Source organism: Crinia signifera, unplaced genomic scaffold (assembly GCF_055691185.1).
Source record: "Crinia signifera unplaced genomic scaffold, ASM5569118v1 HAP2_SCAFFOLD_132, whole genome shotgun sequence".
NCBI lineage: Eukaryota > Metazoa > Chordata > Amphibia > Anura > Myobatrachidae > Crinia > Crinia signifera.
The window spans coordinates 170,901-187,413 of NW_028142025.1; the positions used below are offsets into that span (position 1 = coordinate 170,901).

The 16,513-nt window shown below is 49.7% G+C and overlaps 1 protein-coding gene across 2 annotated transcripts in view; it reads right to left on the reverse strand.

Annotated features, from left to right (window-relative positions):
* LOC146053259 (uncharacterized) overlaps positions 1-16,513 on the reverse strand; it is a 185,275-nt gene that overhangs the window by 51,841 nt on the left and 116,921 nt on the right. For both annotated transcript variants that reach the window (XM_083167962.1, XM_083167963.1), the window contains 2 exons: positions 12,841-13,179; positions 11,937-12,239 (listed from right to left, as the gene is read on the reverse strand). In XM_083167962.1, coding sequence (XP_083024088.1) covers positions 11,937-12,239; positions 12,841-13,179 — 642 coding nt within the window. The remainder of the gene's footprint in view (positions 1-11,936; positions 12,240-12,840; positions 13,180-16,513) is intronic.

The following is a 16,513-nucleotide window of genomic DNA, read 5'->3' on the forward strand; positions in this document are numbered from 1 at the left end:
ATGCTCACCCTGGATATTTTAGCAAATTTTGTTCAAAGCAGGAAATGCCCTGTATGAATTACCTGTATGGAATATTTGTGTAACATTCACTGTAAATCGAATTGTGGTTTACCAGTGATTTTGTATATTAAAGTGTTGTTTTACTGTACTTCACTATATTGAAATTTTTTCTTCACATGGTACCATCACATAACTATTGATGGGAGGATTGAAAGATTTTGAACCAATTAGCGCCTGAACAAAGTTATGTATACATTTTTGTTGTGCACCACCATCTTAAACCCGTTTGTTACAGGGGCCTTGTTACAACTTGGGTGTCTACGAACAGGATTACAAAAGACCCCTATAAACGGTGAAGATATCGCAGCCACAGGATGCACCAGATGCAGGTGACCAACACCAGGTCGACCAGCAACAACTCAACCAACAACAGCCAGCGGATCCTGCACTAAACAGGAAAAGACTGCCAGATACACCGGCAGTAACTCCAATGATACCACTCACCATGCCCTATTTCTTTGGGTGTGGTATAATACTCCGACAGTTGGGATTCCGACAGTCATTATTCAGACATCGGAATCCCGACTGCACAGCGGGGGGAGTGCAATGAAGCCCCTTGCCGGCTCGCTGCGCTCGCCACTCTGCGGGCACGGTGGCGAGCTGCGCTCGCCACCTATTTTACTCTCCCTCTATGGGGGTCGTGGACCCCCATGAGGGAGCAGTTGGGATTCCGACGTCGGAGTAATGACTGTCGGAATCCCAACGGTCAGGGAGCCGTCCGGCACCCATTTCTTTGGAGCGCCATGAATGCCAATATATTCGGGACATTCCCGCATGCCTGGAATTAGCTCCTTCAGAGAATTCAGGGATGGGCTGCATTTGACATTCCGGATGTACAACCCCAGCGAAGAGCAAATGGCGGAAATAGTCATCGGACAACTGAAAGGGTCGACGTGCTGAGAAGTTTGCTCATGGTCGAGGAGGAAAGAAAATCATCTGAAGGCATACTATAGAAACTAGCCAGTATCTTCAATGCACAGTACACCGCATAGTTGAAATGATGACTATATGCCCAGAAACAACAGCCTCAAGAAACCTTGTGGGAGTTTGATTTAGGACTACAGGAGGCAATGCAGGTCATCCAAGCCAGAACCCCTCAGGAAGTAGAACAGGTAGATGAAACGTTGATCGATATTTTTGTTGAAGAGAAACGACCAGGTCCCAACTGAGAATGAGGAGGTGGAAGAAACCCGACTGCACCTTCCCAGAGTTTAAAGAAGCCACCCTGGCCATCCTGGAGTTGAACCGGAATGTCGACAATGAACACGGGTCCGCGGCAGTGGAAGACGACGAGTTTGAGTGAACCCAGTTATTCCCAATGCTCAAACCCAGAAAGACCAGCAAGTCCAAGCTACCCCAGACCCGATTGGGGCCCTCACCAGTGCTGTCATGGAAATGACGAAGGAGCTACAGGACATGCGACTGAAACAAATGGAAGCCCAGCAAGGAGGATGGCAGCGTGACTCGGGTGGAAGAGGCAGATGACAGTGAGATGTCCCACAGAGGTCAGGCCGGTGCTCCACTGACCAGTTTGACGCTCAAGGAAGGCCCATCTGCCGACAAAGCAAGATCAGTGGGCAAGTTGAGTGCGAATGTGACAGTCAGCCTTTAAACAACCTGATACCGAGTCGAGGGACCGACCCTCGGGAGGAACCTCGCCAGTAGGTCCGTCAACCCAAGAGTGGTGGCCGCAGTTCTTTGGCAAGTGCCCCCACTTGAAGATAAAGGTGAATGGTGTAGAGATGGCAGCTCTCCTACACCACGTCCCAGGTAACGTCTGTACAGCTTGATGCATTCCAACGCCACTGGAAGGAGGAAGAGATAGTGTCACCCCCGACCCCGTGGCTTAGCTTGCTAGCCAGTAAAGGGCAGCCGATCGATTTCAGTGGCTACTGGGAAAGCAGACCTGACCATCGGAGAGGCACGACTGGAACGTCAAGGCTGTCTGGTCATGTCCACCTGCACCGAGCACCTACCCCCAGTCATCTTAGGGATGAACATCCTGAAGAATTGCCCCAATGAACTGGTAGAGGCCCTCAGGATTGAGATGTGGGCTGCCGCTCCAAAGGAGCCAAGAGCCATACAACAGACGGTATGCCTGATCGAAGGACACAAGCACTTTGCCAATGCCAGAGGAGAAGTGGGCAAGGTGAGGATCAACGACCAACAACTCATCCTTCTGTGGCCCAACACTGAACAAGTCCTGGTGCAAGGCCAGGATCGGACTAGGTGGGCGGGACTATGATGCTGTCATCGAACCCTGTGATCTTGAGGGACAGCAGCCCATTGCAGTAACCAGAACATTAGCAAGAGTGGAGCACGGGAGGGTCCCCGTCCACATGCTGAACCCACAAAGCTTACCCAGTCCAATTTTTCCAACACTGCCCGGTGGCGAACGTGGTCCTGATTGACTTCCAGGACATACTTGGAGAGTCCGTGCCTGAAGCCCGACCAGGAGCCGTGGTTGGTCAGTCGAGCCTAATCACAACTGAGACTGCGTGGTAGAAAGAGAAACAGATTGGAGATTCAAATACCCCAGAAGATCAGCGTGATAGCGTCATCCAGGTCATCTGCAGGAATGCTGGTGCATTCAGCCAACATCTGGCTGACTTTGGAAGAGCGGAGGGAGTACAACACCACATACCCACCGGGACCAGCCCACCCATTAAAGAGAGGAACCGACCACTCCCACTGGCCATGTACCAATCAGTGAGGACCATGATCAGCGAGATGCAGGAGGATGGCATGATCAAGGAGAGCCACAGTCCGTGGGCCACTCCGCTGGTCATAGTCAAAAAGAAGGACGGAAGCCTTCACTTCTGCATCGACTACAGAAGATTGAACGCAGTCACCCACAAGGATGCATACCCCTTGCTCCGAATTGAGGAGTCACTGATGGCCCTGAAGACTGTCGTCTACTTTTCCAACTTGGATTTGACCAGCAGGTACTGGCAAATACTGATGGCCCCAGAAGACCGGGAGAAGACAGCATTCATCACCCCATGGGCCTTTTTTAATTCAACCAGATGTCATTCGGGCTCTGCAATGCCCCTGCTACATTCCAGAGGGTCATGGAGCACTGTTTGGTACAGAGGAACTTCGAGATGGTCCTGCTGTATCTTGATGATGTCATTATCTTTTCCAAGATGTATGAAGACCATCTGAAGCATCTTGAGGAAGTTTTTGTGCAGCTGGCTCGGTGTGGCTTGAAGCTGAAACCATCCAAGTGCCACGTCCTGAAGCCCAGGGTGCAATATCTCAGGCACATCGTTAGTGACAAAGGGGTGCAGCCAGATCCTGAGAAGATTTGTGTGGTACGTGACTGTCAAGTACCCAGAACTGTGAAGGACATGCAAAGCTTTTTGGGGTTCGTTGAATACTACCGACGCTTCATCGAGAACTTCGCCAAAGTGGCGGCACCCCTCCATGAGCTTCTGCGTGGCAAGTAAGGTCATGAAAGGTGGAGCACATCGATAGTCACCTGGGCTGGGAAACATCAAGCCTCATTTGAACAGCTCAAGCAGGCCTTAATTGAAGCTCCTCTCCTCACCTATCCTGACTACGAGAAGCCCTACCTGGTCTATACCGATGCTAGCCACCGAGGCCTGAGAGCGGTGATCTCACAAGTCCAGGATGGTCCGGTTGCTAGGCAACCATTAGACGCCGGGCGGTGCGTCCTGGCTGATACTAAGCAGATTGATAGAGGGCAGCGTGTTTTCATTTTGTGATTACATACAGACCAGGGGCCAAATATGTCAAGGCAGACGCTTTGTCAAGATGTTTTTTTGCTTCTCAGGAGGAACGTGCCCCGGCAATACCTATTATTCCTGCTAAACAAATTCATGCAGATACAGTTAAGACAGGTTCAAGGCCAAGCTGCAGAGGGTATGCCTGCTAATCCTCTGTTTGTTCCTTCTTGTTGGAGACGGGATATTCTTCTGGAATTTCATGATGGCAAACTCGCTAGTCATCCGGGTGTGTGGAAAACTCAAAAAACTCCTTTCTCGATCAGTGTGGTGGCCGGCATGTTGAGAGATGTCAAGGAGTTTGTCTTATCTTGCCCAGAGTGTGCGTGACATAAGTGCCCAGGTCCTTGCCCTTGGGTAAACTAGTGCCCTTGGAGATACCCACGAGGTCATGGTCTCACATATCCATGGACTTTTTGGTTGAGTTACCCTTATCTTCTGGTCAGCAGGTAGTGTGGGTGGTAATGGACCGTTTTAGCAAAATGGCACATTTTGTGGCACTTCCCCGGTTTCCTTCAGCCCGAGGTTGACTTATTTATTCGCCATGTGTTCAGATTGCATGGGTTGCCTTCTGATATTGTGTCAGATCGAGGTCCCCAGTTTATCGCTCAATTCTGGCAAATGTTTTGCAAATCTTTGGGGATTAAACTCAGTCTCACGTCGGGGTATCATCAGCAGTCAAATGGTCAGACGGAGAGACTTAATCAGTCCCTAAGACAATATCTGCACTGCTATGCCTCCAAGCTTCAAGATAATTGGGTTGAGCATCTCCCTTTGGCTGAACTTGCATACAATAATGCGTGTCATTCAGCTTCTAAGGTTTTCCCTTTTTATGCGGTTCAGGGGTTCCATCATAGGTCAAATGCTCTGGATCCCAATTCGCCTGCATCATCTTCTTCGACCACTCGTTTGAAGAGGGTTTGGCAAGAGGTCCGAATCACCTTGGAGAAGGCAGTTGGCAAGGAGAAAGCACTGATGGACCGGAATAGGCGGTCTTGTTCTTTTAAGGTCGGGGACAGCGTGTGGTTGCGTCAGGTTGCGACAACCATCGGTCAAGTTGGGACCAAGATTTATTGGACGTTTTAAAATAATTAAACAGGTCAACCCGTTGCCTTCCACCTTCAAGTTCCTAGATCTTTGAAGATTGCTAATACCTTCCACTGCTCACTCCTTAAGCCTTTTCTTGTTTCAAAGAGGTTTCCCCGTAAAATGACTCAGGGAGAACACCTGTGTTGGTGCAGGGACAGCAGGAATTACAGGTGGAAAAGGTGTTAGACTCTAAAATTTCTAGAGGTCACCTCCAATTCTTGGTTCATTGGAGAGGTTTTGGGCCAGAAGAAAGGTCCTGGGTTAAAGACCAAGATTTGCACGCCTCGAGGCTTAAGAAGTTGTTTTTCCTACAATTTCCCCATAAACCTGGATCTAGGGGTTATGTAACCCCTTCTCGAGGGGGGTACTGTTAGGACCCGGGGATCCGTGGGTGCACAGACCGGCGCAGGTCCAGTGACTACACGGGATCCCCAGCGTCCGGTACCTGCTGGTGAAAGTCCCCTGGAGCTTGGTGGCAGGCGGATGGACACGATGTGTGGCAGCATCTGTATGCCGGACAGGTAAGGTACTTGAGTAATATCTGGGCGCCCGATGTGTTTGATTGTATGCCTTAACTTAAGGCATACAATCAGATGCGATACGACGCGATTTTCGTGAAAATCGCATCGTATGCAACCAAATCGCATGCGATGCGATCGACGCGATTTTTCCATAGGATTCAATGTTAAATGGTCCTGTTCATACCCCCATTATCCAAGTGGGCATGGAGTTGATTTTATATAGCGTGGTGAGCACAACGAGCCACTGAGCCCGAAGCGTGGCGAGCGCAGCGAGCCCCGCGCAGGGATGCGGATTACTTAAAATGTATTCCGCGTCCCCGCGCGGGGCTCGCTGCGCTCGCCATGCTTCGGGCTTGGTGGCTTGCTGTGCTCGCCACGCTATATATAATCAACTACATGCCCACTTGGATAATGGGGGTATGAACAGGACCATTTAACATTGATTCCTATGGAAAAATCACGTCCATCGCATCGCATGCGATTTGGTTGCATGCAATGCGATGCGATTTTCCCGACCTGATCAAAAAATCGGGCGCCCATATATTACACAAGTACCTTTCTTAGCAACCAGTCCAGCGTGCAGCTTCTGGGAGTTCACAGGAACTCCCGTCCGGTTGCTAGGCAACCATTAGATGCCGGGTAGTGCGTCCTGGCTGTTACTAAGCAGTCAGGACGCCGCTGTCTTTCCATCACACAGCTGCCCTCACTTGATTAATAGAGGGCAGCGCTGCAGCGTCTGAGATGATTGGTGAGGGACTCCTTTTAAGGAGCCCTCACAGGAATACAGACGCCAGTGATAATTCTCCTGTGTCTTATGCAGGATTGCTGCAGGGACATGCATGCTGCATCCTATCCACGGGAGCCTGCTCTCCATGTGAACACCTTGGGACGACCATCTTCCTTCTTCCATCCGGTGTTGTGAGTTGTCAGGGCTACAGTTAGGTTGCCTAACTTTAGGTTGGTCTTTAGGTAATCCTCCTTTTGGTTGGTGTGGGGAATTAACCCCTTAAAGTTGTGCAGCTTACCAGCCACTCCAGCCAAGGCCACCCACCGGGCGGACACCTGTATTCTAGTTGCCTCAGCAGGCGGCGTCCCACATTACCCTCTTCCCTGTTACCCATCTGCCCTAAGGGTAACCAATTTCAGGGAGGACTGAGATTGCAGAGACCCCAAGAGTCTGAGGAAGGGAAAGTCCCTGTGAGACTCCCTCTACTAAGTCGTCCCCCTATCAGGGCTCCTCCTGCAGCCTGCTTCATGTATTTTAAACAGGGGGTTACCCTAAGGCAGCGGTTCTCAAACTGTGGGTCGTGACCCCAAAGTGGGTCCCGACCACCTCAGCATGGGGGTCACGACTCTGTTGCTGGCAATCAGGCAAATGTGTCTGTGGAGGAGGGAAAGGTTATAACTCATTAAATAAAAACCCACTGCTTCCCTCTTCCATCCCCCTGTCACCCATTCCATCCATTACCCAATGCCTCCCTGTCACAATAGCGGTCACTTCACTTCACTGACCACACATGTGTAGTCCATTCAGTAGTAACTTGCTGGGGTTCTGTAATCATTTTTATTGTCTGATGGGGTCCCAGAGCAAAATAGTTTGAGCACCCCTGCCCTAAGGGATGGGAACCTGCCTGTCCCGTAAACTGAGGACCGTTTGTTATTCACCTTACCCTGTGAATTTTACATTAGTTTTTCACACTATCATAGGGCCTACCTTTTGTCAGTTTGAGGACCTTCCTTCTCGGGACCATTCCTCTGAGTCAGTGTCTGTTTGCCTAAGGCAGAGACTACAGTTCAGTGTAGACAGGGTGCATAGCGCCTTCTGGTGGACATTCCAAGTTACAGTCATATTGCATTTACTAATATCGTATTTTAGTGACATGATCTAATTTTTCTTCGTAAATGTTATTTCCTCTTGTATCATTCTTTTGATGTCAGTCATGACCGCTAGAGCCTAACCCGTTGAGCATGCTAGAATTGCTTATGCGATGCTTTATTGTGACTCTTTATTTTTTAGGCATTATTCTTGTCTTGGTACTTGTGGAGTATCACGGCTCCCATCGTATGGCATCGTATGCCATATGTAGTGGCATACGATGGCATACGATGCGATGTTTTACCGATTTTTGAGAATTTTTGCTCAAAAATCGTATGCCATCGCATGGCATCGTATGCCATATGTAGTGGCATACGATGTCATACGATGCGATACGATGTTTTACCGATTTTTGAGCATTTTAGCTCAAAAATCGTATGCGATCGCATCGGATGCCATGCGATGGCATACGATGCGATGCGATTGCACCCGATTTTGCATTGAAATGCATCAGCATGCATTGAAATGTGTATTAAACTTGTGAAATGCCCCCAAATGCCATTTTTCATAGTGCACCACCCCCACTATCAACGTCAACCCAAAGCGTGGCGAGCGCAGCGAGCCTGCAAAGGGCGGCGATACGCGTCCTACGACCTTTTCATACCCCCACTATCCACGTCGGCGTGGAGTTGAGAATAGAATAGTGTGGCGAGCGCAGCGAGCCACCGAGCCCGAAGCGTGGCGAGCGCAGCGAGCCCCGCGAGGGGACGCGGATACCTTCACAGCTATACGCGTCCCCTCGCGTGCTTCACAGGTATCCGCATCCGCTCGCCACGCTTCGGGCTCGGTGGCTCGCTGCGCTCGCCACACTATTCTATTCTCAACTCCACGCCGACGTGGATAGTGGGGGTATGAAAAGGTCGTAGGACGCGTACCGCCGCCCCTCACGGGCTCGCTGCGCTCGCCACGCTTCGGGTTGACGTTGATAGTGGGGGTGGTGCACCATGAAAAATGGCATTTGGGGGCATTTCACAAGTTTAATACACATTTCAATGCATGCTGATGCATTTCAATGCAAAATCGGGTGCAATCGCATCGCATGCCATCGCATTGTATCCGATGCGATCGCATACGATTTTTGAGCTAAAATGCTCAAAAATCGGCAAAACATCGTATCGCATCGTATGCCACTACATATGGCATACGATGTTATGCGATGGCATATGATTTTTGAGCAAAAATTGGTCAAAAATCGGTAAAACATCGCATCGCATCGTATACCATCGTATGCCACATGCGATGCGATGCAATGCTATTTTTAGCATACGACCTGCATACGATGCAGGTCGTGGGAGCCGTGATACTCCACAAGTACCCTTGTCTTTTGCACATATTTATTGAAGTAACGCAGTGGTCAGTTAGTGTGTGACTAAAATAAATCCTTGTCGCTGCTAATTGTGGTAGCGGTCCTTTTGTGTGTCCTCCCTGGGGTGTACCATTTCTTGCCACAGGTTCTCCAGCAAAGGGCTGTGAAGAATCCCGAAGTGGCAGCAGTCGTCTGATCCCAGTCCAGGTACCATCTTAAACCCGTTTGTTAAAGGGGCCTTGTTACACACCCTCAGCAGAGCCCTAGCTCACGTCCTGTGTAATGAATGTCACTAAGGGGGTGCGTGCGGCCTTCCCCAGAATGCTGCAGACGCTCATAGGTTGTATTAAGGGGGCGGAGCTTAATGCCGCAAAGTACTTGCCCCATCAGATACCTCGGCTGGATCAGGTAGTGTGCTAGCACCCCCCCCCCCTTCCCGGACACTCTCATTCCTGACATTCTGTGTCCCCGTCTCTCCCTTATTTTATGTCCCATCCTCCCTCTGCCTGACACTGTTCCCCCACTTTCCATGACAGTCTGTCCCAATCCTCTCTCCCTAATACTATGTGCATGATTCAGCTTTAATCGGCCCACAATGAATTGGCTGTGGGACCGATGTTGCGGCTTTGCGCATGCGTCTCAGTGAATATACGCATGTGAAGGGCCGCAGTGCAATGTCTTCAGCGACTATCACAGTGGGGGGGGGGGGGGGGCGGCCAGTGCGCGGATAGGGGGCCAGAGCCCAGTGTTTCCTGGGCGTGCCCAAAAAATGGGTGCAATTAGGCGTTTCTCACCAGGTGAGAAACGCCTAATTGGTGTAATATAACCAACAAGACTGTGCTCTAATCCAAGTATTCTTATCTACAACCGTTTTACTTATTGCAATATTTAAATACAAAGACTTCTTTTCCAACTGCCATAGTGACAAGCTATTATCCAAGGTGTCCTTGTATTCCGTTCGAAGTGGATTAATATTTTAAAGATATACTGTGTGAATTATTCATCTCTTTTAGTGTGTATATTAATATTGTTGTATTCTAAGGTGGCCACCTGAATAAAAACTTTTAAATATTATAATAAATGTTGATGCTACACAAAAACCATCATTTCAAAAAATAATCTGTGTGAAGGTGTATTCTTACATGGTGCCAGACAAACAGCGCAGTTTTTCTCATTTTTGTTTGTTTCTGTATCTTTCAGGCTACCTAACTGTACACACAAAAGTGTGCCCAAGAACAGGTTAGCTATAGTGTACATACTGTACACTTGTGCACTAAAAAAACTGCAGCTAAATTGAAAACCTAATTATACCAATTAATTATATATATAAATATATATATAGATAAAAAAAATCTTTTTTTCCATAAGCGCCCTGATGGTGACACTTTATTAAAGTGTCACCACTCCCCTCTTTTTTATGTTAGTGAATGTATGCTGCTTACCAAGCCAACCTGAGTTTTTTCTAGATAGACCACCAGGAGTCTACCCCTGTCCGCTTGTTGTTGGGCATGCCATCAAAAGGCAATGCAGTGTACGGGTAGCTGCCAAATCACGACACCCAGGGAGTCGCACGGCGTGCTTTTTAAACAAGTGTGTTCCGGTCACCAGGCTTTGTGTTCGGGAGCCACCATATGAAGAGGTCTTCCAGAGCCAGAAGCCTCGCCGGTGGGAGCTCCGAGCGGACGAACCCTCAGGAATCAGGTAAGCCCTCACTGAGGCCCTTTTTCTTTTTATTCTTGCTCCCACTACACCACCACCAATCTGGCGCTAGGCCGAGGCCTGATTGTTCCCCCCCACTTCCCACTGGTTAGGCAGGCCGCAGGCATGAGCCATTTTAGGGACTAGGCGCCATTGTTCTCACCCTGTCTCCCCACCCTCACCTTGTGCCCTTTCCCACCCTGCATACCCTCTGTCGCTGCATCCCCCCTCACACTGCATCCTCTCCCACCCTGCATCCCTCCTCTCACACTGCATCCCCCCCACTCCCACCACGTTCTCTTCTACCGCCAACCCCCTCTCTCAAAGTGCATCCTCTCCCATTGTGTGTTCGCTCTCACCCTGCATCCTCTCCCACCCTGTGTCCACCCACTCACACTGTGTCCCCCCACTCCTTGTGTCCCGCCTCTCACACTGCATCCTCTCCCACCTTGCATCCTTCCCTTCACACTGCATCCTCTTCCACCCTGCTTCCCCCCACTCTCAGTGTCTCCCCTCTCCCTGCATCCCCTCTCTCAAACTGCATCCTCTCCCACTCTGCATCCTGCTGCTCCCACCCTATGTCCTGCCTCTCTGCGTTCTCACCCACCTTGTACCCCACCACACTGTGTCCTCTCCCACTCTGTTCCCCCTCTCACCCTGCATCCTCACCCATTCATATAAGCAAAGAGGTGAAATAGATAAAGGTGAATGAAGGTAAGTAGATAGCTAGCTATGCCCTCCATGGTGCTAGCTACACCTTACGGCACAGACCAAATAAGTAGTCACACCCCCACCATGTGGTCACACCCCCTGCAGCAACTCACGATAGGCCTTTCATAAATTTCAGCTCCAGGCCCTTGAGGACCTTAATCTGGCACTGTACACTGCCATCCCTTTTTATATGAATGATACTTAGGACCTTATTCTGGTCCGTTCGCATCGGACCCTTCGTTTACACGGAGCCAATGTTTCTGCACATGTGCAGGGTGCATGCGCCCGCGGTGAACAAACCGTTTGCATAGTGCACGCATCCAACATTGTGGGAGGGGGTGGGCACGTGGGGTGGAGGGCCGGGGGACTCGCCCATGGGAATGCCCAGCATTTCATGGGCGTTCCCATGGAAATCTCCCGGTGACGTGGGCGGGCAGCTGACATTACTGGATGTCATCTACCCGCCCACTTCCATCATAATGCCCACGCACATCTAAGGTTACCTCAGAGCAACCTTAGATGAACGTGTGCCTTCCAGATCATTCGATGGCCAGCGACCATCAAATGATGTGGGTGTTCCCCCACAGCCTGTGAATAAATGTTTATGTTAAACATCCATTTGCAGCCAGTGCGTGCGAACACACGGTATGAAGGAGGGGGGGGGAGGCGGCCCGGCATTTGCCAGGTGGGGTTTGGTTGACTCACTAGGCTGTGAATTTGCAGCCTTGCGAATCAAAAAGAGTATCCCCCTTACTGTAGGTCAATCATTTACTGATTCCATTTTATTGATTTAATTAAAGATTATAAATTCTAGAAATACATTTATAACATGTAAGGTTATTAGGTTTGGTGCCTGTCCTGCACCAGGTATAGTATATGTAGCTCTATAATACACTGTTAGTGCCCCCTTATACACAGTACATTCTTACCTCTTATAGACAGTGATCTAGTCTCCGCCTCCTCCATAGACTCGTGATCCCATGTTACATACACTCTGACCTCAGGGTCAGCAAACCCCAGGATAGGAATGCTGCACTCACTGGTGACATCAGCCGTGCCGTCATCGTGTTCTGTAATTGATTGTTTGTGCCATAATGGAAATGTTTTCTTACTATTATCATAGCCCCACATTATATTTATATTATCAGGCCAGAATGTCTGCAGACTCAGGGAGAACACAACACGAGAAGAATACTCTGTGACCTTTATAGGATCCGCCATGTGGGGTTTAGCTGGAAAAGACCCACAAGATTAGAGGATTACATTATGCGGGTACCGGACCGGTGATCACATATTTACACATAAGATGTAGCAGCTGCTGTCACTGCCCGGACCCAGGATAATCCCATCGCTGTACGATGCGTCAGTCAGTATCACCTGTGTAATACTGCAGCTATACTGTATGTGTCTTGAGGTGGCTTGTTTCACAAAGATTCACTATTAGCCTAATGCTTTCCATAGACAGCAACAGCAGCAGTGACACCTGCAGGCTACATATATCATTACACTGCATTTACATAATAGAAGGATCAAACTTATAAATAATAATGTACAGTAAATGGCAGGAGATAGGGTATAATGTAATCATGTATGTAATGTGATGTATTACATGCCTGCCAGTCTGAGGGATCAGGGAGGATACATGTGGTGTTGGTGTGTAAATCCACCACTAGATGGCGCCACCTAGATCCATCATCTGTGTCACTCCTCCCAGTATCTACCCTGCTGTATACCTTTGTGACCAGAAAAGTCATCTGCCTCATTCCATGTTCCACTTGTTGTCACAAAATCCTCGGTAGTGTGTGATGTGTACAATGATTAGAGAACACTCACCCAGGACCCTGAGTTCTCCTGTGCTTGTCTCTATGGGTTTCTCCAGAGAGGGATGCAGCACCTGGCAGATGTATATTGCCCCCTGGTGGACAGTGAGTGTGGGGACGATAGTCAGCGTTGCTGTACAGCTATACGTGTTACTTGTATCTCTCTGTGACTGGATGTTCGGTAGATACACAGCATCAGTCTCCTCACATATCTCCTGGCCTTTCCTCCGCAGCCACCGCACACTGACAGCGTCCGGGAAGTACTCTGAGATATTACACTGCAGGGAGACTGGGGTGTTGTGAATTATTCTGGGTGGCAGTATCTCTTCCACAACAGGAGTCCATGGGTAGTCTGTAATGCACCACACGCAGGATGTTACACACACACATACCTGTATTACATTGTACATAACATACATTGTGCATCATATACATATGCGTCATGTTTACTTCATCTAGGCCAGGGCTGGTGTAGATTAGTCATGACCCATGCTAGGAAGCCATTCCCTACCCCTATGGTAAGGAATGGCTTTGGCATGTTTCACACTTGGGAAGGGAGGGCAGGGGGCGGCAGCAGGGTAACGATCAGCGTTTAAGGGTATCCCTGTAAATATCAAGCTCAATTATTAGGCGCTGATTCAAAAAATAGTAATCATAAAAAAATTATAATAAAAATAATTCTATTGATAGATTCAGCTATTAAAAAAGATTTATTGAGCTGCAGGCTTCTAGTGTGTTGATGTCTACACGCTGGGTATTTTGATTGGACTAAGAATACAGAGCAGCTTCAATTTTTAGGACAGAAGACAAAGAGGTGGAAGCTCTGCGCAGAGTTAACCAATCACACCATGTATGAACTCACACTGCTCTTTAATTAATAAAACAATTATATTTATTTAGTAATAAGGATAATTTAATATGGTGGCCACCACAATTAAAAAGCATACATTAAATACATGAAATACCAAATATATACAGTATATACATCAAGATATCTTTGAAAAAAGTATCTGATTTATCAATATAAATCGCTGCTAATTCCAATGCAAAATATTGTGCAATATAAATCTGAATGGCATCTATAATAAGCAGTCTTTAATAAGCCAGGGGAACAGTCATTTACTAGTATTGTATGCAGGGCCGTTTCTAGACAATTTAGCTCCCAGGGCAAAGGAATAAAATGGCGCGCGCGCCGAAATGGGGGCGTGGTTTATTTTTAGAAGGGGTGTGGCTTAATACAAGGGCGTGGTCTAGCAGGAAAACAATTACCTTACATCTCACCTTTGCAACCTGCATGACCAGACATTGGTTACCGCAGGAATTGTCATTGTCCTCCCGCACTTTAGTTGGCGGGCTGAAGGCCACACAGTGACATAAAAATATAAAGGCCCACACAGTGACCTAGTGCGCCTCACAGATCAAGGCCAAACAATGACAGGCTACTTGAATCATTATAAACTATTTATCCGTGATGCCAATTACACATGACGCCGCACACAGTTATGACAATTACACATTATGTCGCACACCGTGATGACAATTACACATTATGTCGCACACCGTGATGACAATTACACATTATATCGCACACCGTGATGACAATTACACATTATATCGCACACCGTGATGACAATTACACATTATATCGCACACCGTGATGACAATTACACATTATATCGCACACCGTGATAACAATTACACATTATATCGCACACCGTGATGACAATTACACATTACGCGGCACACCCTGATGACAATTACACATTATGATGCCTGTTACACCCCACACTGTGATGGCAATTACACAATACTCTACACAATGTAATGCCTATTACACATTATGCCCCACACGCCGCTGTCGCACAACTCATGCCGTTTACTAATATGCCCCCACAGTCCCACACATATGCCCCCACAGTGCCACACATATATGCCCCCACAGTGACAGCTATGCCCCCACAGTGCCACATACATATATGCCCCCACAGTGCCACATATATATATATGCCCCCACAGTGCCACATATATATGCCCCCATAGTGCCACAGATATGTCCCCAGTGCCAGATATGTCCCCACAGTGCCACACATATGCCCCCACAGTGACAGCTATGCCTCCACAGTGCCACAGATATGTCCCCAGTGCCAGATATGCCCCCACAGTGACATACATATGCCCCCAGTGACACACATATGCTCCCACAGTGCCATACAGTGCCCATACAGTGCCAGATATGCCCCCACAATGCCACATATATATGCCCCCACAGTGCCAAATATGCCCCTAGTGCCAAAGATATGTCCCCAGTGCCACAGATATGCCCCCACAGTGCCAAATATGCCCCCACAGTGCCACACATTCCCCCAAAGTGCCAGCAGCACAACTCACTATCTCTCTAGGTCTCCCCCGCCGCTGCTGCTGGTGCTTTGCTTTCACTCATGTCACGTGTCCCTGAGCCGTCAGCCATTCATACCGAGCGGGCTGGCTCCTGATTGGCTGCCAGCCCGCGAGGTCCTCTGATTGGCTGCCAGTCCAATGACACAGTGAGCGAGGGGAAGGAGATACGCGCGATGCGCTCCCCTCCCCTGGGGCTCACCTGTGCCTGTTCAATGCGGACGGGGAGCTTGGAGGCGGAGGCGGGCGGCGGGACTTGGAGGCGGCGTTGTGGAAGCTCAGCTGCCGGCCGGGCACCTGTGCCTGTTCATTGCGGACGGGGAGCGGGGGACGCGGAGGCGTGTGGTGGCGGCGGGACTTGGAGGCGGCGTTGTGGAAGCTCAGCTGCCGGCCGGGCGCCCCGGCTGTGTAACAGGTGGACAAGCCGTGCGGCGCCCCGGGCTGCTGCACGGCTTGTCCGCCTGTAGAAACGGCACTGATTGTATGGCGTATAAGTTGGTGAATGGGTAAAGTGTCACAGATAACCACTCACAATGCACACAGCAGGGGTCCCGAGTGCGATGTTTATACTGATATTAGGACTGGAAGGTGAGCACACTGGCCCTTATTCAGATTCGGACGGTACGGCCCGCGTGCGGCCGTACCGCCGATGTTTTTACTCTGCACATGCGCAGAGGTCAATCTGCGCATGTGCAGCCCCCTTCGCCGCAGACGTATTTCGTCCGCCGCAAAGGGGGCGTATAGGGGCGTGAGGGGCTTCATACCCTCATTTCCCTATGTGTACGCCCCGCGTTTCATGGGCGTTCCCATGCAAACGCGGGGCGTATGCATGGTAATGAGGGCATGACGCAACTCATGGGGGCGGAAAGCTGACGTCGCCGGATGTCAGCTCTCAGCCCCCATACAAGCTACCACACGCACGATTGTCCGTGTGGTCTCAGCTTGCGGGAGCTGCTGGGGCGTGCGGACCTGCCTTCGATGGTCGACGACCATCGAATGCAGGGGGCAGCTCCCACCATGGTGGAGGCGTACGCCTCCACCATTTTTATGCGGATCGCCAGCCGTCCGTGTACGGACGGCCGTGGCGATCCGTCTCGTGGGCGGGGCTTGGTTTGTGCGGCCGGAGCACCGTGTGCGGCTCCGGCCGCACCAACCAGAATAAGGGCCACTGTCTCCCTCTTGTCCCGTCTATCAGATGGAAGTTTAGACGGGATTGCTGAATGATGCGACACGGCGTCTCTCACCTGCCTGTGTCTGGCGTCTGCTGTCCTGTCAGCACACGGACCTGCCGC